This window comes from Equus caballus, chromosome 10 (genome assembly GCF_041296265.1).
Source record: "Equus caballus isolate H_3958 breed thoroughbred chromosome 10, TB-T2T, whole genome shotgun sequence".
Classification (NCBI taxonomy): domain Eukaryota; kingdom Metazoa; phylum Chordata; class Mammalia; order Perissodactyla; family Equidae; genus Equus; species Equus caballus.
The window spans coordinates 86324923-86349294 of NC_091693.1; the positions used below are offsets into that span (position 1 = coordinate 86324923).

At 41.6% G+C, this 24372-nt stretch overlaps 2 protein-coding genes across 12 annotated transcripts in view; both read right to left on the reverse strand.

Moving 5' to 3' along the window:
- Positions 1-977: 977 nt before the first annotated feature.
- VNN2 (vanin 2) lies at positions 978-23758 on the reverse strand. 7 transcript variants are annotated; one of them, XM_070223889.1, is made up of 12 exons: positions 21715-21960; positions 19597-19989; positions 19188-19428; positions 16346-16452; positions 13937-14049; positions 13216-13447; positions 12961-13091; positions 9579-9771; positions 7429-7717; positions 5795-6168; positions 4689-4859; positions 978-2031 (listed from the first exon to the last, which is right to left on the reverse strand). In XM_070223889.1, the coding sequence occupies exons 6-12, from the start codon at positions 13426-13428 to the stop codon at positions 1849-1851; spliced, it is 1554 nt and encodes a 517-aa protein (XP_070079990.1). In that variant the 5' UTR covers positions 13429-13447; positions 13937-14049; positions 16346-16452; positions 19188-19428; positions 19597-19989; positions 21715-21960; the 3' UTR covers positions 978-1848. The 7 variants fall into 7 exon arrangements, with proteins under 7 accessions (XP_070079990.1, XP_070079989.1, XP_070079988.1 ...); XM_070223888.1 differs by having other exon boundaries at positions 16296-16452; XM_070223887.1 differs by lacking the exon at positions 16346-16452 and having other exon boundaries at positions 19188-19337; positions 21715-23758.
- SLC18B1 (solute carrier family 18 member B1) overlaps positions 23494-24372 on the reverse strand; it is a 38092-nt gene continuing 37213 nt past the window's right edge. For all 5 annotated transcript variants that reach the window (XM_023651115.2, XM_023651114.2, XM_070223894.1 and 2 more), the window contains exon 14: positions 23494-24259. In XM_023651115.2, coding sequence (XP_023506883.1) covers positions 24254-24259 — 6 coding nt within the window. In that variant the 3' untranslated portion in view covers positions 23494-24253. The remainder of the gene's footprint in view (positions 24260-24372) is intronic.

Sequence of the window (24372 nt, forward strand, 5' to 3'; positions counted from 1 at the left end):
AGAGTCAGCTGAGAGGACGCTGAGGCAGAGGGTATCGACTTGTGATACAGGGGAAGTCATAATAGGGTGTGTCAGAAAACAAGGCCTGGGGAAGCCGAACAGGTGAAACCAGAGCGTCGTTTACTCCCTGCAGAACGAAGGGACTCAAGAAGTATAAGGAGATTTTAAGGTGAGCCAGAAAGATGCTTATCAAAGAAACCGGATTCTGACATTAGACTCTATAGAAACCAAAGAGCTATGCCCTCAGGCGCATTTCCCTAAATCAAGACCAATAAATGTACTCTTTGTTTGGTTGGATGAAGTGAGTGTGTGCGTAAACCACTGAGGAGGTAGGGGCCAAAATGTTGTAACACAAGCAACTTCACCATTGAGTTAAGAGCCATTTCTTTTCCTTGGGGCGCGCTGCATTTTGGTTTTGGCTTCTGTTTTTATTGAGCTGAAGCACAGCTTACAGCCCTAAGTGTGAATCAGAGGAAAACTGTCCCTTGGAATCTGTGAGGAGATCCTTGTTTGAATCTTTCTCAAACCATTGGGTTTAGAGTCAGCTGTTGACTCCAGGCTGAAACTTCTGGAAGTGAAACACCATTGCCCAAGATGATGTGTCATGATACACACAGCAACACCATTGCACAACATCTAACTTCCTCAAGCAAAACCTGGCAAATCTGAAGTGTTCTATGTTTTATGAAAAGATAAAAGAACAGACGATTTTAATGATTACGTGATTTAAACTATTTACATATATGGATACTCACCACCACTTTCATATAAGCATCTTTGATATGCCAATGTTGAACACAGGGGACAAATAGCCCTTCTCAAAATCAAACACAAAACATGGCTTAACTTCCATATCCCTTCTCTTACTAGTAACCACTTGACTATAAAAGTCATCTTAATTTCCCATTGCATTTTAATAGAATATTCATTGAATCCATAAGGAGTAGATATACAGCAATACATAGAAACAAACCATAAAAGCCTCAATTGTGATTTTTTAATGTAAAAATATTAGACAAAATAACTTTGGAGGTATAAAATCTGGAAATTCAAAGTCATTTCTTTAATTTTAAGAATATTTGCATTAAATTATCAGTAACAAATACACTCTTACATTTCAAGTAGCATGAGATATATACATTTTGAAAAAAGTAGACTACCCAATGTTGAAAGTAGTGTTACCACTAACAACCATGGTTCTTGTGTTATGGGATTTGTGTCTGTTAAATTAGACCACAGCCTTCAGGTAGGACTATTTGGGGCTATGGATAGCCTGGACAGTCACCTTTGATATGAACCTGGACTAGCTGTCATTTATTCCAGAACATCTCAAAGCAACTGTCATTGTTAAGATAAACTTCAACATTGCCATCTGATTGGAAAGCAAATTTTCCCCCTAATCGTTGGCACAGAAAACTAGCTGAGTTCAAATTGTCTTTAATGTCATAAACCTCTTAATCCCATCATTACTGGTCTCTTCAAAGGCCACGGTTATATTTACAATGGCCCTGGAGCTCTTCATTCTGCTCCCTCTCACACACACAAACACACACAAGGTCACACAGCAGATAAGACTGGAGCTAGGATTTGATTCTCATTTCTTGGACCCAAGCACCCACGCTCTTTCTCTTATACTGCACTGCAATATTTCAGAGTAGCCAAAAAAGGCGTGAAATTACCATCATACTTAAAAATAATCTTTGCTGACAAAAATACACATTTAGAGATCATTAATCTATACTACTGAGATAGCCCTTTAAAGTTTCTTAGTAAACTTGGGAACCTGATAAACACCTTTAGCAAAATATATGCTGAAAAATGAATGCAATCAAGAGACATCCTATACCATCACAGTATCTGCCAAGCTATGATCATCAATAAAATGGGTATCAGCAGGTAAGTTGTTGCTGAATTGCTGGTTCCGCCTGGGATGGAAGATGAATCCTTAGCATACCATCTCCCAAAGAGAGACACTGTCAGGATAGGCTCGGATGGTCCGTTCTTGTTCACCAAACGCCCATCTTGTAGTACCTAGAGAAACAGTGGGAAAAGTATAGTCAGCTTGATTAAAATATGCATTGCAAGCAGACTAGTGAATACAAAACAATCCTAGATGTCATGGTTGATCAATAGCTCCAGCTTGGTAGGGGTGAGGGGGTGGGGGGAACAGGCAGGACAGGAGGGGACAGCCATTTTACATGTAATGAAGACTAGAGCCACCGGGCTCAATATCTGAGTTTCAACAATCAAATGTAACCCTTAATGAAAAGTCAAAAAAGCAGCAGCAACGAAGATTTATTGAGTCCAATTATGTGTGAGGCAATCAGGACCCACGAGGGTATAAACCACAGCCCTCTCTCAAGAAACTTAAAAGCTAAAGGTGAAATGGAGCGGATACTAAGCATAAAGAGAGAAATCAGTATATTAGTATATTAGAGCGGGAAAGAGGTAAGTGCTTAGGAGGTCTGAGAAGGAAAAGCTGGACTGGTCTGCTTCCCAGAGCAGACACGACACGCCACAAGAAGGTGCAGTTAATGAATTTCTCCCTGGGGCTGTATGACAGAAGACATCCTGGGAATTGGAAATCAAAGCAGCAAAGGCTCGTTCTGAGACAGAAGTGTGTGTGACAGGTCTAGCAACGTTCATTCTCACTCCAGTCTGGCTAGAAACAGGGTGCATGTGCTTGCGAGAACAGAATGTTAAATTTCCAAGAACTTGAAATATAGTAATTCTTGAAACCAATCACGCTGGGAGTAAGGGGTCAGTATCCAGAGATGCGAGACAGCAGGACAAGTTCTGAGAACTGTTAAGAGTTGAGACCTACAAATACTATAGGGTTAAGCACTTACCCTTTTACTCTTTTGTATCATTCTCTAAATGTTCCCAACTGACTGAAACCATTTGAGATAAAAAATTTAAATCAAAGAAAGGAGGTAGGTATGTACTAATTTTTTCATGGTCTACAACTCCTCACCAACTACCACCATCCATCTTCTTAAAATACTGATGTGGTTCAGAGTGATAGTGAAATGGCATTTCTGGCTCTGGACCTTTAGCCTGGTCTGGAGAACTCTACCAGCTTTTTGTCTTTCTCCCATGGATGAGACGCTTTGGGGAAATAAATGCCCAGTCCCACTCGAGGATAATTTCTCAGGGAGATACATTTCTATGAGTACACGATGTGGGGGAAAGTGTCAAAATAATACCTAGACAACTAGACTGTGCTCAGTTTAAATGGCAGGGCTTACACGACCCCGTGAGCACCAGTGCTGCCAGAACCCACGCCTTCCTCAGCTCACCCGTGTGAGCCCTGCTCTCTCTCCTCTCAGCTCCTTAAGTGGTCCCAGATATTTTCAATTCATCTACGCTTATTTGTGCCACCTTTCAACTACTTGATTTCCGTTCCAGATCCCTCACTTCAGATCTGATTTTCTGCAATTGGCATTTAAGCTTTCATTCCAGCATTTGCTCAAGAAATTTCTACCTAACCAGGTTCTATTAGCAGCCAAAGATTCCTGTTCTCTGGGTGTCCCAGCCTTAAAGCCATACTGTATGTTAAATGGTTGGTTTCACAGAATTAAATATTTTTATAAATATAACGTATTCCAATCTGATAATACAGGCAGACAGAGATTTATGACCATAAGCAATCTGCAGTTTTAAAGACTTTCTTGCTAAATGCCTTAGATAATTAACTTAGATCTTATTTTTCTTTTACAGAAAATGCAATGACTTCAGCCCAGTTACTGAAGGCTGCCAGTGTTTGCCACAGTTCAGAGAAGACATTAAGGTTCAGACTGGTGGAGTGTGTGTACGTATGTGTTTGTGTGTGTGTGCAGGTGCTGATATAAAACCGCAAAGTCTTAATTCTAATTTGAGGCCAGCTTAATTTGTGAATTAATTGGTTATTGCCACTATAATGTGTGAAATGAATATCTGATTTTCTCCACATGTGAGAAAAGAAATTTAAAAATCTATAAACAAACATTTTTCAATGAGTGGCGCCTTGAGCTCGTAAGTTCTAGTTATCCTACCGTTATTCCAACAAAGTGTCCTCATTTTAGAGTTGGTTGCTGTAAATTGTAAAAATGGCCACAAAATGTTCCCCTCCTTTATCCGTGCCCTGTTGCAATGTGATCTTACAGCTCTTCCCGCTGAGAGATCTGCATCATTTATTTCTCCACCCTGTGAGGCTGCACTGGTCACGGGACTTGCTTCGGTTGATGAGAACATTTGTAAACATGGTGCAAGCAGAGACTTGAAAGGAACTTGCCCATGCAGCTTTCTTTGTTGATGTTCTTGGTCTCCTTCAACTACCATGTAAACAAGCCCAAGCTTGCCTTAAGACCAGAGACCACGGCGGGGAGTGGCCCCAGTCATCCCACCTGCCCACGACAAGGCCTCACAAACCAGCCAGCCCCAAACAACCCACTAGCTAAGGGCAGATGTGTGTCTGAGCCCAGTCAAGACCACCTGGACACTGTTTCAGACCAGAAGAACAGCCTGGCTATACCCAGTTCACACTGCCAATCACCAAATCTAAGGCTAAGGAAATGGTTATTGTTCCAAGTCATTAAATTTTGAGGAACTTTGTTGCATAATGAAAGTTAACTGATACAACTGTTGCAGCCTGTTTCACCTGGCTTCAGAGAAGAGCTCAAACGAAAATACTCTTAAAATCCTCCTACCTCAAATTTTCCAGGTGACAGGTGAATTTTAGTAAGTAGCACTTCTGGAATGACATACTCTGTTCCAAATGTGCCACTTAAGGAGAACATTTCAAATCTTGTAGAAGCAGTTTCTACCGGCCGCCCACAAGTTGTCAAATTAGTAGTTTTGCATTTCAGCATTGTGCACACCTATGAGGAACAGACACGGATAAAATACCATGCTTTACATCTAAGTTGCTTGTACTAGGACTGTTGACTCAGTTTATAACCATAAGAAAGCATATAGTTTCTCCATTTGTTGAAGAGATTTGGATCATGTTTCTTATAGTTAACCGCTTTATTAGAAATGGCAAATGACTTGAGAAGCAACCCCACTTCCTGGGCAACAAGTGGACTGAAAAAAAAGAAATCTGTTTAGAATTAAACTTAAACCACTAGTTTGGCATGTCAGATGATGGCACTTGGCCCCAGAGAGTGGAGGTCCTTGGGCAACAACAGTACTAGTGCTAAACATTGACTAAAACTTGACCATCTCTTTTTCCCATCTCCTTTTCTTTAGGAGAAGGCAGTGGGGCACAGAGTATAATAAGAAAATACAAATTGCACAGTCAACACCATATAAAAAGTTTGCGTTTTAAATATTTATCATTGAAAGGGAATAAAATGACCAGGACATCTGATTACAAGAGAAACTAAGATAAAAGTTGTATTCCTACTCATTGATGGTTTTAATAGTTAAAACAAGACTATTTATACTCAGATATGTCAGCAAAACTACTTAAGGAAGCCTTATTGAAGTACACTACAATATGTAAACTAGTTCCTTGGTCTAATAGAAAATCATCATGGTCAGGTTAATAATTTTTTTTACAAAATTGCTTGCTCAAAGCAAGCAATCAGATTATACTTAACTCCCATTGCAAATATCATATGATTAATCCCAAAGCATAGGGGTGTGTGTGTGTGTGTGCATGCATGTGTACGCATGTGTGTGGGTGTGTAATATAGGCAATGCCTGGAGTTGTGCCAAGAAAAACCATTTGGCTCCCTGAGATAGACACAAAAAGTTACCCTTTTCCCTTTAGTGACACCTAAATGCCCCCTCTCACTTCAGCTCAAAGTACCTGCCAGTACTCTTTTCTCCTTCGGCCGTGAAGTCCTGAAAAAGCTCCCAGAGCATACACTTCATCCTCTTCCTTTCCTAACATCCTGTAGCTTAAATGACAGCAGAGATCTTTTTGACAGACTGTAAGGTTTCCTGCATTTTCAAAAAGTTCTGTGAAGTTGAAAGCGTCCCGGGAAATAAATGCCCGGAAGGTGTTTTTCTTTCCTGGGAATGGTCTGATGGTTGTGGCATGGGCACTCCAGTTCACAGCTGTTGGGTAGGCAGGAGAGTCTCGGGGATGCGAATCCACTTCCGCAAGGAGGAGCTTTCCCGACTCTGTCTCCATGTCATGGTGGTATACTTTGGGAGACTGTGGTGCATAGATACCGCTGCCTGTGAACACAAGACAAGTCTTTTTGAAAGGAAAACAAAATCCTCACCGCCAGTTCCCCCATCAGAACTGGGCATGTGGTCATGTCACCTCATCATTCACGGGAGACAGCACACAGGCTGCTAGTGACACTCAGCACCTAAGGACTTCTATTGTCTGTTGGAGGAAATTAAAATAGATGCTCAATGGTCTCATTTCAAATAAACTTTGAATATAATAGGATTATTCATTAGCATTATGGACCATTAAGCCAAATATAAAAATCTTTGTATTTGGGAGTTTCTGAAAGGTAGGGGAAGGTAATACAAAATTCTCTCCTGTTCCCCACTGTGGTGGTGGTTGTCAAATCCATCCAAAAATTTTTCAGTGCTCCTCCCTCCGATGGGTAGATCTACTCCCTCCACTTCGACGGCAGGCTGGGCTTAGTGACTCACTTCTGCTGAATAGAGCATGGAGGAGTGGCGGTGTGTGACTAGTCATAAACAGCAGCGTAGCTTCCGCCCCACCACCACCGTCCTTCTCTCTGTCTCTCTCTCTCCTCACTGGCTCTGGAGGAAGTCAGCTGCCACCCCATGAGGGTCCATCACACAGCCCTCTGGAGGCCCAAGTGGCAAGAAACTAAGGTCTCCTGCCAACAGCCACTGAGGAACTAAGGGATCCTGCCAGGAGCCAGGAGAGGCAGCTACCCTGGAAGCAGACCTGACGGCCCCGGTCAGGACTTCAGATGACTCCTAGCCCAGCTAACAGTTTGATGTAACCTGCAGAGAGAGCCTGAGCCAGGACCACCCAGCTAAGGCAGTCCCAAATTCATGACCAACAGAAAATGTGAGATAATAAAGGCTTGTTGTTTTAAGCCACTTTTACTTTTCACTTTTAGGGTAATTTGTTACACAGCAACATGTCAATCACACTCTCCTCTGCTCTTTGCCAGTGTTAGGATCTTGTTTACGTCCATGCTTTGCCACTTACTGGCTGGTAGCTTTTGGCAAGTTACTTGCATTCTCCGTGTCTCAGTTTTCCAATCTGTAAAATTGGGATGATAATACCCATCCCATAGTGTTTTGTGAGAATGCATGAAATAATACACATAAAGGTCTTAATATACCATAGCTGTCATAATCAGCTTTTCTCTCTGTAAAAGACTGACAAACATAGTGAGGAGTCCCAACAAAGAAGTAAAACATGATGGCAGGTTGTGTCCAAGACATTAGCTTCTCCGCACTTAGAAGTACCCTTGCAGACCTCATCTGGTCACGAATTACCTGTCATATTCATGTGGATATTGTGGGTGTTGGCCGCAAGAAGATTAACTCTCATGCCCACAGCCCAAGCCGAGTGGAATTCAATAGCTGTCAGAAGGGGCAAGACATTCATCCAAGCTGTGGGAAACAGGATGGTATCCACATGGAAATCTTTCACCAGGGTGACAGCAGGATCGTGGAAGAAAATATCAAAGCACGTGAAAATGCCAAACCTTCCAAAGGTGGTGTTGAAAGTCACCAACTCGGGCTTTTCAGGGACATCAAACTGAGGCTCAGAGTAGAGGTGGTACTGTAATAGATGAATAGGAACAAAGCAGGGAAGGCTTGTTTATTGAAGCAACAATCTGTAAAAACCCTCCAAAGTTGGTAATAGATCTGGCTGTGGTCAACAAGAGGAAGCCTATAGGAAGTGCATGAATCTATGATTGAAAGTCAATGTCCAAGGAAAGCATGGAGAAATATAGCCTCTCTCTCTCACTCTCTCTCTCCCCCTACCTACCTTGCCCCTCTCTCGATGAGGAGCCAAATAGCTTCCTGAAAAGTGGAGAAGCTTTTTTATGTTTCAGTATCAGGGAAATCTCTGATACCTAGAAACATACAGATGCACAATAAATACCTGTGAATCGGATACAGGATGCTACCTCCCTCTTTACAGCATCCCATCCAAAGTAATCTGGGGGACTCTTATTCAGCTTTCAAAATTCCTGTTGCAAATGAATGTTTTATTTAATTCTCCTGGATTCCCTTCAGGAAAACTTGAAAAACTACCCTAATATAAGAATCAGAGTCAATAGTTTAATAAAATGGTTTGCAAAGTAAGGAATGCCAAGGGTTAGAAATAAGACTATTAAAACTTCTCTCTAGATTTATTTTCTATCTAAAAAAATGAAAGAGAAATTGAACTTTACTAGTATTTTTAAGAATTGATTGACAAAAGTACTCTGATTGGGTCCATGCGTCAGACGTCGTGGGGCACGAATCGTCTCCGAGGCACCCTGAGAGGAGAGCGAGGCCCTCCACTAGGATGAGGAGGACCACAGACTCCTCACTAGCTCGCCCCCTCGCAGTGCGCTCTGCCACCCTGCAGTTTACCTGGGCCTGGGTAAGTGGGTGGACCAAACTCTGCTACCAGTTTTACTAAATCAACACTCACAGATGGAAGAATAGCTTAAAATGATTCTTGCAAAGAAAGTGCATTAAAAGATGATACTCATAATATAAACATAGTCTCAAAAACAAGAAAATGGGAGAGCTGACATTTCTATTCCTAGTATGAGACACATTTTTGAGGAGAACATGAAAGTTTAATTACATATGAAAAGTTGTCAAAACCTACAGTTATGGAGAAAACTTTTTGAAAGTTGAGTTTTATTTATAAATACAAAAATTTGGACTTAAAATTTTCTTCTGATTGGGGTATATGATCAAAAACATTTGAAAATTACTCATTTAATATCACTCCTCTTGACTAACGCTTATATATCAACTGGGACTTTCAGGAGATAATTTCTCCACTCAAAAGATTCTGAGGCTATAATTTAAGATGCTGAGAAAAATATGGGGGAGGAAGAGGGACATTCACATTGACCTGCACACCACATGTCCATTTAAAAGGCCAGCCTTTCTCTCTAGCCAATTAGTATAAAATTAAAACTTCAGGCTATTTTACTCTTTCAATTCAGAGGTTAAAGTAAAAATTTTATGATTTGGCCTTAAATCAATTAAGAGGGTAACTAAATTAATTGGTGTAGAAAATAAATAGAGAGATCACTTTTGTGACCTGATAGAAATCAGGGAAATTGACTTCCCTGAAACTGATTCATAGAATTTGGAAACATCTTTGTGTCATTTCAATATTAAATGGTATCCAGATTAGTCATTTTAGTATCTTCTGTGTCAATATTTAAATCACTTGTTTTATATATGCAAAAAATTTACCTCAATCTTGGACTATTACAACACCTTTCTCACAAGTCTCTGCCTACATTTTTATCCAGATTAGTTTTCTTCTAAAACGTCATTTTCTTTACTGTCCCTTTTAAAAAAATCTCTAGTGACATCATACTATATGGGGAATGAAGGTCAAACTCCTAAACACAGCATCCACCACTGTCAGAGCAGGCTCCGTTTTACACACCCAACCCCCTTACCTTATGGTAGCGTGCTACCAGTTTCCCCTCCGCATCATATACCACATTGGTGTTGTATTGATAATAGCCATTGGGAGGACACATGGAGTTATGGCGATTACATGGCTTCTTGTCCCCCATATTTGCCAAGACATAGATTGAGTTGTTCTTGGCCAGGCAGCTGAGTCTTACTTGTACTGGTGTGTAACCAAATCTAAATCAAATTTTAATTAAGACATATCAGTAAGTCAGACAGAGAAAGACAAATACTACATGATATCACTTACACGTGGGATCTAAAAAAGTGGAACTCGTAGAAACTGAGTGTAGAATGGTGGTTACCAGGGGCTAGGGTGTCAAGGAACTGGAAAGATGTTGTTTATTAAGGGGACAAACTTGCAACTAATAGATAAATAAGTCCTGGAGATCTAACACACAGCATAGTGATTATAGACAACAATACCATCTTATAAACTTCAAAGTTGCTATGGGAGTAGATCTTAAGCGTTCTCACTACAAAAAAGAAATGGTAATTATGTGACATGATAGAGATCAGATTTAAAATGTCACATCTTATACTTAAACCTGACGAATTTTTCTCCACATCGTATCTCTGGCTCCAGCAATTCATCATCCACTCTCCTTGATCATCCGTGTCACCTCTCTACTGAATCATCTCATCAGCATGCAAATATGCTCTCATATCTCTCATCTTTAAACAAATAAAATAAGAACCTCTCTTGACCCCACAAGCCCCTCTAAATTAATGCTCCATTTCTCAGCTCCTCTTACAGTAAAACTCCTTGAAGAAGCTGGCTATCTCGCTGTCCCCAACTCATCCTCCCCCATTGTTTTTTGAAGCACAAAGCAGCTCCCATCTCTATCAACCCACCGACAGCTCTTAGCAATGCCAGTGATGACCTCCTCATCTTACCTGATTTTGTCCTACTTACTTGCAGCACTTGACACAGTTAATTACCCCTCCTCCTGGAAACACTGCACCTTGCTCATTGGACCCCACTCTCTCATTCTCCTCTTCACTGGCTGCTCTTCTCCATCTCCTTTGCTGGTTCCTCCTTCGTCTCCCCTAAGTCTAAACATTGGAATTTCCTAGAGCTCAAGCCTTAGATCTCTTCTCTTCTCTAACTCACTCCATAGGAGAACCCATCACGATGTTAAAAGCCATCTATATTCAGACTCCTGATGTTCCATCTCCAGCCCTAACCTTGTCCTTTCATGCCAGACTTGTATACGCAACGGTCAGGTTGACATCTCCACTTGGATGTCTGAAGGGCAGCTCAAACTTTAGAGTCACAAAACTGATTTCCTTATTTCCATCCCAGACTTGTTATTCCTTCACTGCTCTCTATGTCTGTAAATGGCAATTGTATGCCTCCAGTTCCTCAGACCAAAAACTTGGGAGTCACTATTGATACTTCTCTTTTCTCATACCTCCCCAAACAATCTGGCAACAAATCCTGTCACCTAAAACATAGCTATCATGTGGTCACTTCTTTCCACCTCCACCTCTTCCATCCCAGTTTCCGTCTCCATCAGCTCTAACCAAGACAGTCACAAGAGTTTCCTAAATAGTCTCCCTGCTTTGCCACTGCCTGCCTAGTCTTTTCCCAATACAGAAGCCAGAGTGGTCCTTTTGAAACACGAGTCAGATTGGATCACTCCTCAGCTCAAAGCCCTCCAGTGTCTCCCCGTCTCACTCAGTGGAAAACCCAAAGTTCTTACAATCAACTTCAAGACCCAACATAATCTATATCACTCGCACAACATGGCACCTTTCTGACAGCATGCCACAATTTCTGTCCCTTGCCAATACACTGAAGCCATAGTCACTCAAAGCTCTGTAATCAATCCAAATAAAAGAAGAACCACAATAGGTCCTACACCTCACTCCACCCAAGCACCCCATTCCCCCTGTTCTTATCACCATATGACATTCTATGCAAAACCTGAGTTTGTTTACATCTGACTTCTCCCTGTAGAACATTCAAAAGCCGCAGAGATGGTGGCAACTTGTTTTTTAAGTGATGTATCCCCTACTCCTAGAATAGTATCTGGCACATTTTAAGTTCTCAGTAAACAATGGTTAAATGAATGAATGAAGAGATTGATGAATTAAATGTGACTATATTGGTGATGATGCAAACCCATTTTCTGTCAAAATTTGTTCCTTCCACTCTAGGGCTATGAAAGAGCTATTTATTAACCATATGGAATAAACCTGTCCCCTTACCTTCACCCAACCTTCACTAGTTTTCATAGCTAGTGTGATCTTTGACTCAGCCATAAAAGACAACATATTTTGTTTTTAACAGGATAGTCAGAACTCAATCCTACTGTGAATGAAAAACAAAATGAGTTGTCCCAATTCTCAAAACTTCTATGCAGAAAGACTCTCCAGCTATTGGCCTCTCTTCCTACACAAAAGAAAGTTTCACGCAAACACCATAGAGAGTGTCAGCTCAAAACACGAAGGATGGGAAGATGGAACCTTCCACTATCACAAAACCCATGTTCTCCTCTTTGGGTAGTTGATCTCTCCTGAGCTAGGAAAAGCCATTTCCTGATAACTCTTATCAGAATAACGAGGGATGCCTAAAAACATGTGGTATCCATAATCCTCCAGCAAGAACATGTAGAGGAATGTTTAATAAACTTAACTGGAGGTAAAAATGTGAGAGAAAGTATGAGAAGGTAAGAGAGAGGGAAAGGATCTGACAGGTGAGAGAGAATGAGGGTGAAAGAGTGAGAGATCTTTGACTGCAAGTACAGAAGTGTGCAATCTGTACCTAAAAAATTTAATCTTCAAGTCTTAGTAGACAGTGTGATTTACATATTAAACTTACACTTAGATGTATTAAATATTTTATAATACAAGGTTTCTAGATTTCACTTTCCTTGGAAAACTAGCTTGAGAAGCCTAGGAAAATGCAAAGTTTCAAAGCATAAGGTCTTATGATTCACTAGCGAGTACATAGTGAGGTCTTTCTGCCTGGGAAGCGATTCTGGAACAGAGACTCCATAAAATTGCAATATATTACCTTCCATAGAGACCTTGGAGTATTTTCCAAACACAACCCATTATCCTCCTCAGAAATTAACTTACTAACTGGTATTCACGAGATTCTCTTCCCTTAGTTTCTAATCCCCGTAATAAATACCCTACTACATACTTTCTCCAAATTTAATAAAGACATTCAATAATAAATGATTGTTAAATGGTATCTAAGTACAATTTTTTTAATCTAACCAATGCCAAGATAAATATAATAATAACATACACCACTTACATGATAATTCAGGATTTGTCATTTTGCTGTGGTGAAGGTTCGTATTTTAGAGAATTACACCCCTTTTGCACAAACAACTAGGATGGTTAAAATACCTGTTGGAGTCCTGACACGGAATCCAGTTCGCCTGAGGGTCCGGGACGTCCTCCAGATAAGGGAAAATGGTTTCCCTGGTAAATGTCCAACCATAAAGGGCATCTTCTGGAGTCACAATGATTTGAGCACCCTGTTCAAAAGACGTCAAATCAAAACGATTTCTCCACGTGTAACGTAGACAATCCAAAACGCCAATCTTCCACTGGCTCTCATGCCCCTCCCGTAAATTATGATTAGCAAAAAGAAAAGAATACCTGCTTTGCTGCCTGCTTAATCTCTCTCTCCAGAATATCTATATTCTTGTTCATGAGGAGCAAGGCATCGTCCTGAGAGACAGGTGTCACTGTTGTTTTTGGCAGTATGACGGCGTGTTCATAAACTGCAGCTATGAAAGTATCCAGGGCCCCAACATGCAGGATAATTACGGCAAAAACAGCCGCAGAGGTTCGAAAAGAGGAAGCAATCATGGCCAACGTCTAGTGATTTCTGAAAGTTAAAGTAACATTCATGTAATATTTATAGAGGGAAACATTTATGTAATGCATGCTTGCCAGCTACTGGGCTCTTATTTCATAATCTTATGAATGTTATGCTTGACCACTTTGAAGGAAAATAAAATTGCAGTTCAATGAACACAATCAAAAGGTATTGTAAGGACTATACAACATGTACCATTGATGAGATTTGATCTCAAATTTCAAAAAAGCAAATTCAAATATAGTACAATTGTCCTCTTTCATTAATAGAAGGAAAACAGTGACTAAATTAACTTCCACGTGAAAAATCATAATACAACAAACATTTCGTTTATTAAGTTACAAAAGCTAGGAAACAGTTTCTTTCTGTTGTATTGAATGATTTACATTAAGTTTATTTTTAGAAGAGGAGAAAAATTTTTAAATGTTTACTACTAGGAGAAGGCACTACAGAACAATATTAGGAACAAAATTCATCCAAATCCACGCTCCGACTTACCTGTTAAAGACAAAAACCGTGCACTCCCTGAAGCAAGCTTTCGAGTCTGGTTTGTTCACTGCTGCACCTTCAGTGCCCAGAGCCCTGATTCTTCAGGTGCTGCTTCTTGGTGTCTGGTCAGAGGAGAAATCAAGAACCTCTCCTGAGGGAGCCCCAACCCTCAGGGGACTGAGCCTCCTTACCCCCTCCCTCCCTCCCTCCCTCCCTCCCTCTCCCTCCCTCCTTCCTTCCTTCTTTCCTTCCTTCTTTTGGAAATAGATACAAGGGAAGGGGAGGTGTCTCGGGCTGGTGATCACAGAGATCGTTTCTGTTATAACCCAGATAAGACGTAACTTTCATTTTTGTTAGAGGCAAATAACCACATAAATGAGTCTCTAAAAAAACACGTACATTATGTGATCTCTGATAACCTCCTAGGACATCCATCTTCTCCCTTTCCCTGTCTCAATCCTACTGTGCAAGGGTTTCATTATTTTTTTAAAAAATCTGAGTTTCTTGGTAAAAGCCATTCAAATACTTTTAGACAGCATAGAAGAGTAGAAACATAAATACAATTCTTCTGTGTTTTGCCTTATACTAAGATAAAATTCTTGGTCAGGGTAAGGTCTAAGGACTGTAAATAAGCTCTTCTCATATTTTCTGCTTTGACCAGAACTTTTTATTAAAGAAATAACTTCTTACCTCTATAGAATAGAAAACTGAAAATAATTTCTAGAAAAATCGTCAAGTCCTTTAGTGGAAAACGTGAAGCAATAGATATTTTGTGAATTTTGGGCAGATTGTATAATAGATTATTATTATGTGATTATACTGTATAAATAGTTTGTATATTAGTATAGGTCATGTGTATAGAATCTATTTTTATATGGTAGATTATGAGTGTATTTAGGGTTCAGAGAGCATGTAACTCAAATGCCCACACTTTACAGGACAGAAATCTGAGGCATAGAGAGGCAGAGTGACTTGGAGCAGGTGTAGTACTTCTCATTCCTGATTCCAGAATCTTCCCCTGACACCCAAGATATCATGCATGTGTCTGTGCTCTGGTTTAATGTCTGCATCCAAGTGTCTGAACATTTGCATCTGTTAAGGAACCCAATTAAAAATGATCCCCTTAAGGACACCCCAGGTGGATCTGCTAAACCTGAATGAAGATTTGACACAGCCGATGCCCAGTGAAGACCCTTAAGCTCTTCCTCCTCTGCAAGTATAATTTGGATCATGATCTGCTTCCATGTGACTTAATCTCACCAATTAGCAACACTTCATTATCTCTCTTGCTTAGAAGGAGTCGGCTAAGCTGGTGAAGACAAGCTAATATCTTTACTTTTGAGGGTAGGGGCAGACACAATCACATCTGTCTTTCACATCTCAGTGTCCCAAATTTCCTGGATGTTTTTCTCTCTTTGTGGCTATAAACGAGAGAAATGGTGTTAATTAGAGTCTTTTGGCTGGACGGGGAAGGGGCAAATGGCTTCTGATGTGAAGCCAAGAAGACCAAGCTCCCTTTTCTCTCTGCGCTATTTCAAAATTATTCGTAAAAATTGAGAATCTGAGTACAAAGGCAATTGCATGGAAGAGCCAGAAGTTAGTAAATGAAACAGCAACTTCAGTGTAGAAAGATCCTTAAGACATAAAGAAAAACACTTTTCAAACACTTCCCATAGCGGGAGCTGATCTTCTTTTAAAACTTCAGAAGTAGAAGACCCAATTCAGGACACAGAAGGTCGAGAATTTACATTTTCATGTTCATAAAGGTGACTGGTTTAGTAAGGTTTACCTTCTTCAGTTTAACTCAGTTATAAAATGACGTTACTTTGCCACAGGGAACATTGATTATAATTCACTGCTAACAGAGCCTACTTCTAACTTATCATTGTGTGATTAACAGACTTAGTTATAAGGGTGAAAAGTTAAAATCAATTCAAAATTAGATCAAAAAGTCACTTTAAAGAACAATCATAGCTCAAATACTTGCTTCTAATTGTGAATCTGATCATCTCGGAATAGTACTCAGTTGGGCCAGGTTTTAAGTGTGTAATAAGTAAGAAGAGTAGAAGTATACTTTCTCCTTTGCACCCACTTCTTGAACTCCCATTTCTCAGGTGATCATACCTGCTCTATCTCCTTCACAAGGTTATTGCGAGAGTCAAAGACACATGAAAGTTCTCTGTAAGGTTATAATGGGATGACAATAATTAACGAAAATGCATGACAATTTAGTAACGTAATCATGCTGACTGCTTAATCTCATCTAATTGTTAGGCCCACAGAACTACTACTATTCAATTAAACAAATCTAGTCTATTTGGGGTACTATGCTAGTGAACTGCTGGGGATGAAGTGGGGGACAGGGTACCTGGGCACCAACTCCTGGATCATGCCAAGCTGGGTATGGCAGATACACACCCGCGACGCAGTGGAGACACAGCAAAGACACCAACAAACACAGCCACAGGATGGTAAGGAGCAGCTCTGGGCTCTGACACACACTGAAGGACTTCCCAGTCTGGCCTCTTTCCAGATATGAAATGACAAGTCAGTGAGTTGAGCAATGAAGAGTTGGAAATAGCACACACAATTGTTGACAGCATTTCCTTACAGGCAGCAAGGATGACACATCAAAATAAGAAGAAAAACAGAAAAATCAGGCCCCTAAAACTATTTTCTCTTGCTACTATATACCAACAAAAGGATGATACTGTATCCAAAAAAAGTATTTAGTAGTGAAAAGCAATGTTTCTGTCCCTGTCCCCACTGGAATCTTGAACATGTCTTCACCAAGATTGTTTGACTCAGCCTCCTTGAAAGAGAATATCTGCTTGGGCAGAACCAGCCTGAACCTTAAGCACCTTTTGGTGCCAGTTCCTACCTAGGTGAGGCGCTCCTCTAGATGTAGACCTGGACAAGTGTTCAGCTCTTCAGACAGGTAAGGCAACTGAAACCAAGAGAAAATCCGAGCCTAATGAAATGCCATGTCCTGGCGTTCCCTACTGGATGGAAAGGGTTGTGCCACAGGAAGATGCCAAGAGTCAACTGTTTTAGACCCACAGCAACAGCAATTTCATGTGATTCAACCTACACTTCTCCTTTCTGCCCCAAGAAGTTTAGGACTGTGGGATGCTGAGCTGCAAAAGCCCCTTTGAACGGGTAGCATGCTCCCACACTGAGGGCCCCCACTTCTCAAAAGAAAAAAAGTAGCAAGCTCTCTTGATGATTTCATTCACAGATCATTAACTTAGTTCTGACACAACTCTGCCAAAAGTTCATAGCATTCACCAACAAGAACGTTTAAAAATTCTCCTGGTTGGTGTTAGAGACTGAATGTTCATGTCCCCCCAAATGTTGAAACCTAACCTTCAGTGTGATGCTCTCCAGAGGTGGGGCCTTTGGGAGGTGATTAGGTTGTGACAGTGGGGCCCTCAAGAATGGGATTCCTGAGCCAGCCCTGATGGCCTAGTGGTTAAAGATCAGCCTCACTGCTTTGGCAGTCCAGATTTGCTTCCCGCTCACAGAACCACACCATCCGTCTGTCAGTTGCCATGCTGTGGTGGTGGCTCACACAGAAGAACTAGAATGACTTACAACTAAGATATACAACCACGCACTAGGGTTTTGGGGAAGAAAAGAAAAGAAAAATGAATGGGCTTCCTGCCCTTATAAAAGACCCTTGCCCCTTCCACCAAATGAGGACACAGTGAAAAGATGGCTGTCTATGAACCAGGAGACAGGTCCTCACTGGACATTGAATCTGCCAGCAACTTGATCTTGGATTTCCCAGCCTCCAAAACTGTGAGAAGTACACTTCTGCTGTTTAGAAGTCACCCATTCTATGGATTCTGTTACAGCAACACAAACAGACTAAAACAGTTGGATTCAAAGCCTTTGGTAAAGTAAGGATGATACCACAACTGAAATAAGTTCAAAGGCGCTGGATCAAAGTCACATGTTTCTTTACGTATGCAGTTGTAGAGACATGCATTTGAAAGCGTAAGATACAAAACTAAAACTGAAATTTCAGGTACTTACGGGGAAAAAAATGAACAGATAGGTTAAAAACAGACAAGTGTTAAGCTGTGGTACATTTACTGCTTTGTCGAGCAATGCGAGGGCATCTCGAGAATTCACCTTGTTCATTTTCAATGAGCAAGAAAGCAAAAACCATGTTCGAGACCCAAGGCAACTACTTACAGGTTCTGTCTGGGTGAAACCCTCCCCTCCCCTCATTCCACCTGCTTTCCTCTTTCCAAGGCTTCTGGCCCCTTCAGTCACCCCGAGCTCCTATTTCAGTTTCCTTTCTGGGTGGGTAGCAGCCGGCCAGGATTCTGCCCCTCAGGCCCCAGCAGAGGATGTATTTGTTTCATCCTAGCCTGGCAACTCTGACTTCTGGGGTCTTCTTTCAAGCAGTCGCAGACGCGAGGTAACACAGGCCAGATAGAATTACATGATTTCTACCGAACAATGACCAAATGGCCAGGAGAAGTAACAGAGCGGTAGAAGCTGGACATTTTCCATCCCTCAAGGCCTAAGTTGACTCTTCAATTCCTGTCATACTCTTTCTCTTCAGCACTTTATTCTTCTACTGTAACACAGATCCACTCTAGAACTTTCCTCCATAGAGATAACTACATCTGCATGTTGCATCTAATTACTGGTAACTCCCCTGGCATGACTTTTTTCCCACTGTGGTAATGAGTCATGATGGTGTCAGGCAATGGTTAAGGATATGGACCCAAAGCCAGAATGCCTGGGTTTCAACCACTTCCTCGCTGTGTGACCATGAACAAGTTATGTCCTCTTAGTGCCACAGCTTCCCTCAGCTGCAAAATGGTGACATTGTGTGCTGAATAATTTTTGCCATTATTATTATTGCTTCATGCCCACAAGATGGGGGCTCTGTTGTGAGGGCAGTGCCCAGTGCAGCTTTGACCCAGATCTTGAACTCTCTGGTCAGATGCCCACCTGTTCTTGGCCACTAACTTGTTAAAAGAATGCCAGTTAGTTCACATTCTCTAGTTCTCCTTGTTCTGTCTCTTTCCACAAAGTTGCTCACGTTTCTCCTCTTCTATGTCAACCTGACTTGAGTGGGTTCTCCTGGAATTATCAGCCTAACGTCCATTTCTGCTGGGTAACCCTGACGGCTTTTCCTCCAGCTGTTCCCTAGATTCCCCCTGGGATCACTGGCTCTCACTCTCTGCTTCACGCATCATTGCATTTTTTTAAACCTCACACACAGACAAGATAAACTTACCAAGAAACTGGATCCCTCATACATCGCTGTAGGGCATGTTGTGAAACAGCCCTGGCCACTCTGGGAAGCAGCTTGGCAGTTTCTTCACAAGCTAATCTCAGCCACGCCCCTCCCGGGTGACGCAGTGAGCACACCCTCCTGTTCCCTGCTCTGGAAGAGGACCATGGGACACTGTTGGTGAAGAATTTCTTTACGAGCTGTTTCTTCAGTTTCTTATTGGCTGGGCCATTAACCAAAGTGGCTATATGCAAAGACAGAGAAGAAAAGCTGATGTCTTACATTTATCTGCTTTGAACACCCCAAATCTGAGTCTTACGCCCCAACTCTGCTAAGTGGAATTCATTTATACGGAAGATCGGTTAATGCGCAGTATCTGTTTGGAAGTGCTCGCTCTTCTGAGTCCACTCACCAAGTCCTGAGAGCTGTGTTAGGACAAATTCACCAGCTACAGGAAGAAGAAGCTGATCAGATCTTCCTTTCTCACGCGGTTTTTTTCAATTCATAATGCTGTTTTATCCTCCGGACTGTTTCTTCTTTCAGAAAGTTTGCAGTGGCATGCATATAACCTGATGCCGCAGCTTCCTGACGGTGAGATGACAGCGTCACCTCCTCGTGCACATCCGTCCTTGTCCTCTCACTCCTCCTGTTGCAGATCTAGAGGCTGGGCCTAGCTCAGAAAGGGACTCCGCAACAATCAAGTGACTGCTCCTTCTCAGACGAGTAAACGGAAGAGGCAAAAGCAAACCGGCAATAGTGAGAAATGAAGGGGAAACCGCAGAGGACGTGAATGTAGCTGAAAGATCTGAAAGTATAAGAAGGAAAGGTGTTAGTGAAATGAAATGAAACATTTATCTACACTGCTTTTAATTCTCCTATCTGAATTCATCCAACAACTGATTTCATGGCTGTCACTTTTGAAATATATACTAATGTGATTTAACTGATGTGGTATTCAAATTTGTCTTGAATGACAAAAACTTTAAAAAGATAATAATGGTCCACTTTTTGTATTTATCATGCTATTGTTGACCATTGTCAACAAGAAAATCACTTTGAGTTGTTTATGTCAGTAGTGATGATGAAACCGCACTAAACTGGAAGTCATAAGTCATTACTGGACGCCACGCCCTCCCAGATTGTCTCCCGATAGGCACCACAGCAAATAAGTTGGGATTAGAGGCGGAGCTGTGGGTTTTCTGAGAGAAGCTAGTGCAAATATTTTAAGAGTTGCAAGTTGTTCCTAATGAAAGACTGAATAAACAGGCTTTAGTTCCATTTGTCAATACTTTAGGCAACATTTTATTTTTTCTGTCTAAACACGTTGTTTCTAAGCCTTACTCTCCTATGGGTTTATTTAATAAATTGAGGATATATGACAGCAATACCAAAGGAAAGACAGCTATCATAGCCCCTGGAGCATCCCCATTTGATACGATTGTTTGTAAATAAAAGATATCTGCTTCTTCACTTCTCATTTATTATTGCATTGAATGAAAATCAGTTGGCTATGTCAGCATTCATTGTCCACCTCTTTTGCCAGCTAGGTTTGAGAGGGTATATTTAACACATTTAAATCTTGGTATCTTAATAAGCAAGTAATAAAATATTTCATTAATATATGATATTTATTGTCCAAATCAAATTTCCTATGTAAAATAAATGGATTATTTAGGGAAAAAACTAATCAGGCAGCTACCATACACTGGAGCAGTTGTACTCCTGGGCATTTATCCCAGAGAAACGAAGACATATTCACACAAAAACCTGTACATGTTCATAGCAGATTTATTTGTTATTAGGATAAACTGGACCCAATCCAGATGTCCTTCAGTGGATGAAGAGTTAAGCTGTATATCCACGCCATGGAATACAACTCGGCAATATAAGGAAATGAACGATCAATACATGCAACAATGGGGATGGATCTCAAGAGCATTACGCTGAACGCAAAAAGCCGATCGCAAAAGGTAACACACTATGTGAGTCCATTTATGCAACATTCTTGAAATGACAAAACCAGAAATGGAGAACAGAGAAGTGGTTGCCAGATATTAAGGAGGGAGTGAGGGTTAGAGGGAAGTGGGTGTAGCAACATGGTCAACAGGAAGGAGGCGGATGTCTATCCCCCTCGACTCCACCAATATACCCTGCTTATGACAGCGTACTGCAGCGGTGCAAGATGTCACCATTGGGGAACCCGGGGAAAGAGAATGGAGGATCTCTGGGTATTATTTCTTACAACTGCATGTGAATCAACAATTATCTCAAAGTAAAAAAAGTTTAATTAAAAAAATTTGTGATTATTTGCCCTTTTTATTCTTCCTTTAGATTTATCTGTACATCATATATGTATAGGCTGCAATATGATCTTAACATAAAAGATACCTTTTACTTATTATTATTATATTCTACATCCAGTCTCATTTTTAAAAAAAGGTGATTTTAAATTGGGCACCTTTGATACATGTAGAATAATATATAAAAATAAAAACACACACACAGATTTCCTTTGATAGTTTTGACCTACCTTTTGGTTTCACTGTTCAAAGTTCCTCTATCCTTTCTCATAATTTTAACTTTTTTTGGTCATTTGTTATAATACTTCAAAATCATAAAATGAGGAAGGGGCAAAGCTGGTTTCGTACAAAGCGTCTTTAAATACACTGGTATCCGCAGCACGTACCGACGGCAGAGCGCGTAGGGAAGGAGAACAAAGCCTGGAATCTCTGCGTTGACCTTAAACAGTCAACAGCGCTGGTAACGGGGATCAGCTGGCTGTCCTGAGCGACGGCCGCCGGGTGGGGGCGGTGCGCGCTCGCGGTGCTTTCGTAGCGGCCCCCGCGCGGCAGCAGCGGAAACTGCAGGTGTCCAGCGGCATCCTCGGCCCCTGGGCGGGGGACCGGCGCCCCGCGGGAGCCTGCACGGAGCAAGGAAAGGCGCTGGAGAGCGGCCAGGGCGATTTAACCAGGGCGATGGAGGCCTGGCCCCTTCTGCACCTACAGGGGTGCAGCGGACCGGGGTTACACTCCGTCCTGCTGCCGCTCTGGGAGTGGGAGTGGGGAAGGGGTCACAGGCCGCTGTGCGAGGTGTGCACTGGACCACGCTCTCCGGAGGTCTTGTGAACAAGGGAAGCATCGGGGGAGAGGGGATGAAGAGTTCATGGGATTTGTGAATACTCGATTTTAGCAATTTCTGCCAGTCTTCCTAAATGGTCATAGTTCCAGTTTTCTCCATCGTCCCCGACCTTGGTATTGTCATCCTTGTAATTTTTGTCCTTCTTCTGGCCTCAAAGGGCACCCCATCATGGTTTAATTTACCCCCTTCAGGATCTGTTTGGTTCCTAGTCTTCCACATCTCACTAAGAGGCACAGCGATCCACACATACCTTCAAGCCAAAAGCTGGAAGTCATCCTAAATGCCTCTCCTTCTCCCTCCACATCAGCAAGTCCTGTTGGTTCCACATCCAAACACAACCTTTTCTCTGCATTGCCACCACCACCTCCCTGGTCCAAACCATTCATGTCTCTCTCAGAATTTCTGAAGATCTCCCTACAACCCCGCTAATCTGCATCCCCAGTCACCGGCCGCCTGCAGACCAAACGACCTTCCTGAGATAGGAACGGAATTCTGGCATCCCCCACTAACAGGCTGCCTTCTCCACACACGCCACCATCTCATCTGACATGTCACACCCTTTTGCACATGCTGGGGACTGCTCAGCCCTCAGAATGACTGCCTCCTCCTCATTCTTCAGACCTCAGTTGAAAAATTCCCCCTCCATGGAGAGCCACGTCTACCTTAGGACCCCACACCCAATCAACCCCAGTCAGTTACTCTTTCTTATCACCATGTCTTTCCCTTCACACCATCTCTGTAAGATAATTAGAGATTATGGTATTTATTTACAATTTGTCTCTTCTACTGGAATAAAAGTTCCATAAAGGCAGAGATTGTTTATCCTGATCACAGCTAAAGCTAAAGCCCTAGCAGCAAGCACAGCGTCAGCTCAGAGAACGCATTCAATAAATATTTTTGAATTAATGAGAGATAAAATCATTTCTTCTATTTAAAAAATGGTAAATGTGGCTACTACACCATGTAAACGGACCAGGAGGGATGGGAGTTGCACAGTAGAGATTCACTCACTTCCAACAGCAGCACGGGTTTCCACGAAGTTAGAGCTCCCCTTCCTAACAGAGAGCAAGCTCCTGGGGGATGACTCGCTCTGCAAACGGGATATATCTACTAGGAGTATGTTTTAAAAAAAACAGATGGTAGAACCGAAACAGACACCAAGGGAAATGAATGAGGTTATACCAAGCATTGTTTATAAATCCAGATCATAATTCAAAGTATGTTACAAAAATGGAAGTGTTAAGAAATGTTATTCTTGTTGCTTTCCCGCAAACAAAATTCGTAGAAGAGCTGAGGGCCAGGGACTGCTCTAATTTTTGCATAGGAGGCTGGAATTTTGTCTTTTGAACCAGAATAAAAATCTCTTGATCAAAAAATCTTTTGAGAAAAGAGAAAGCACATCTTTTAAAAAAACTTATTTCATAGCAATTATTTTGTATATTTTGAATCACCTTTCTGTAATTTTTAAGCATATCAAATCTATTCATTTCTTTCCCTGTTAATAAGAAAAGTCACATTCACAGAATCAGTGCACGTCGAATAAAAAGTAAAGAGAGGAAGCAGAAGACCTAGAATCAGTAACATCTTCAAGGCCAAGTCTAGGCCCTTAAAAACACCAACGTTTGCTGATTTTCAAGTATTCTTCTCATACTTCATGTTTCAAATATGGCTAGTTCGGCAAAGCAGCTTTTCAGGACAACAGTAGGTGCAGCCCAACACAGGATCATCCAATAATACATGAACACGTCCACGATCCTGGTGTGGGGTCCATGGAGTTTTGTGCGTAAAATTAAGAAAACCCTTCCAACTTTGATGTTCCAGGCCAGGAGTGTGCATCTCCCTCCCCTGTAGCAACCCGGGACTCTTAAGGCTGGCTTTCATCAGGCAGGAGAGCAGCTCGTTCCCCGTCTGTGCCAAGGATGTTGTGAAGTTTAGATCTACATCGAAGGAAAGAGGAGGAGAAACTCAATATTTCTCATCTTTAGAAAAAAACTCAGTCCCCTCATCTCTACCCAACTATGTCTGTAAATGTGTCTACCAAGTGAGGAGG

What these genes read in the sequence shown, in the direction of transcription:
- VNN2 (XM_070223887.1), bottom strand. Translation starts at nt 13,428, where the DNA reads ATGATTGCTTCCTCTTTTCGAACCTCTGCGGCTGTTTTTGCCGTAATT. An exon ending in GGAGAAAAGAGTACTGGCAG is followed by an intron (nt 4,860 to 5,794) that starts GTACTTTGAGCT and finishes TGTTCCTCATAG; the next exon opens with GTGTGCACAATGCTGAAATG. An exon ending in TGTCACCTGGAAAATTTGAG is followed by an intron (nt 2,032 to 4,688) that starts GTAGGAGGATTT and finishes CTGTTTCTCTAG; the next exon opens with GTACTACAAGATGGGCGTTT.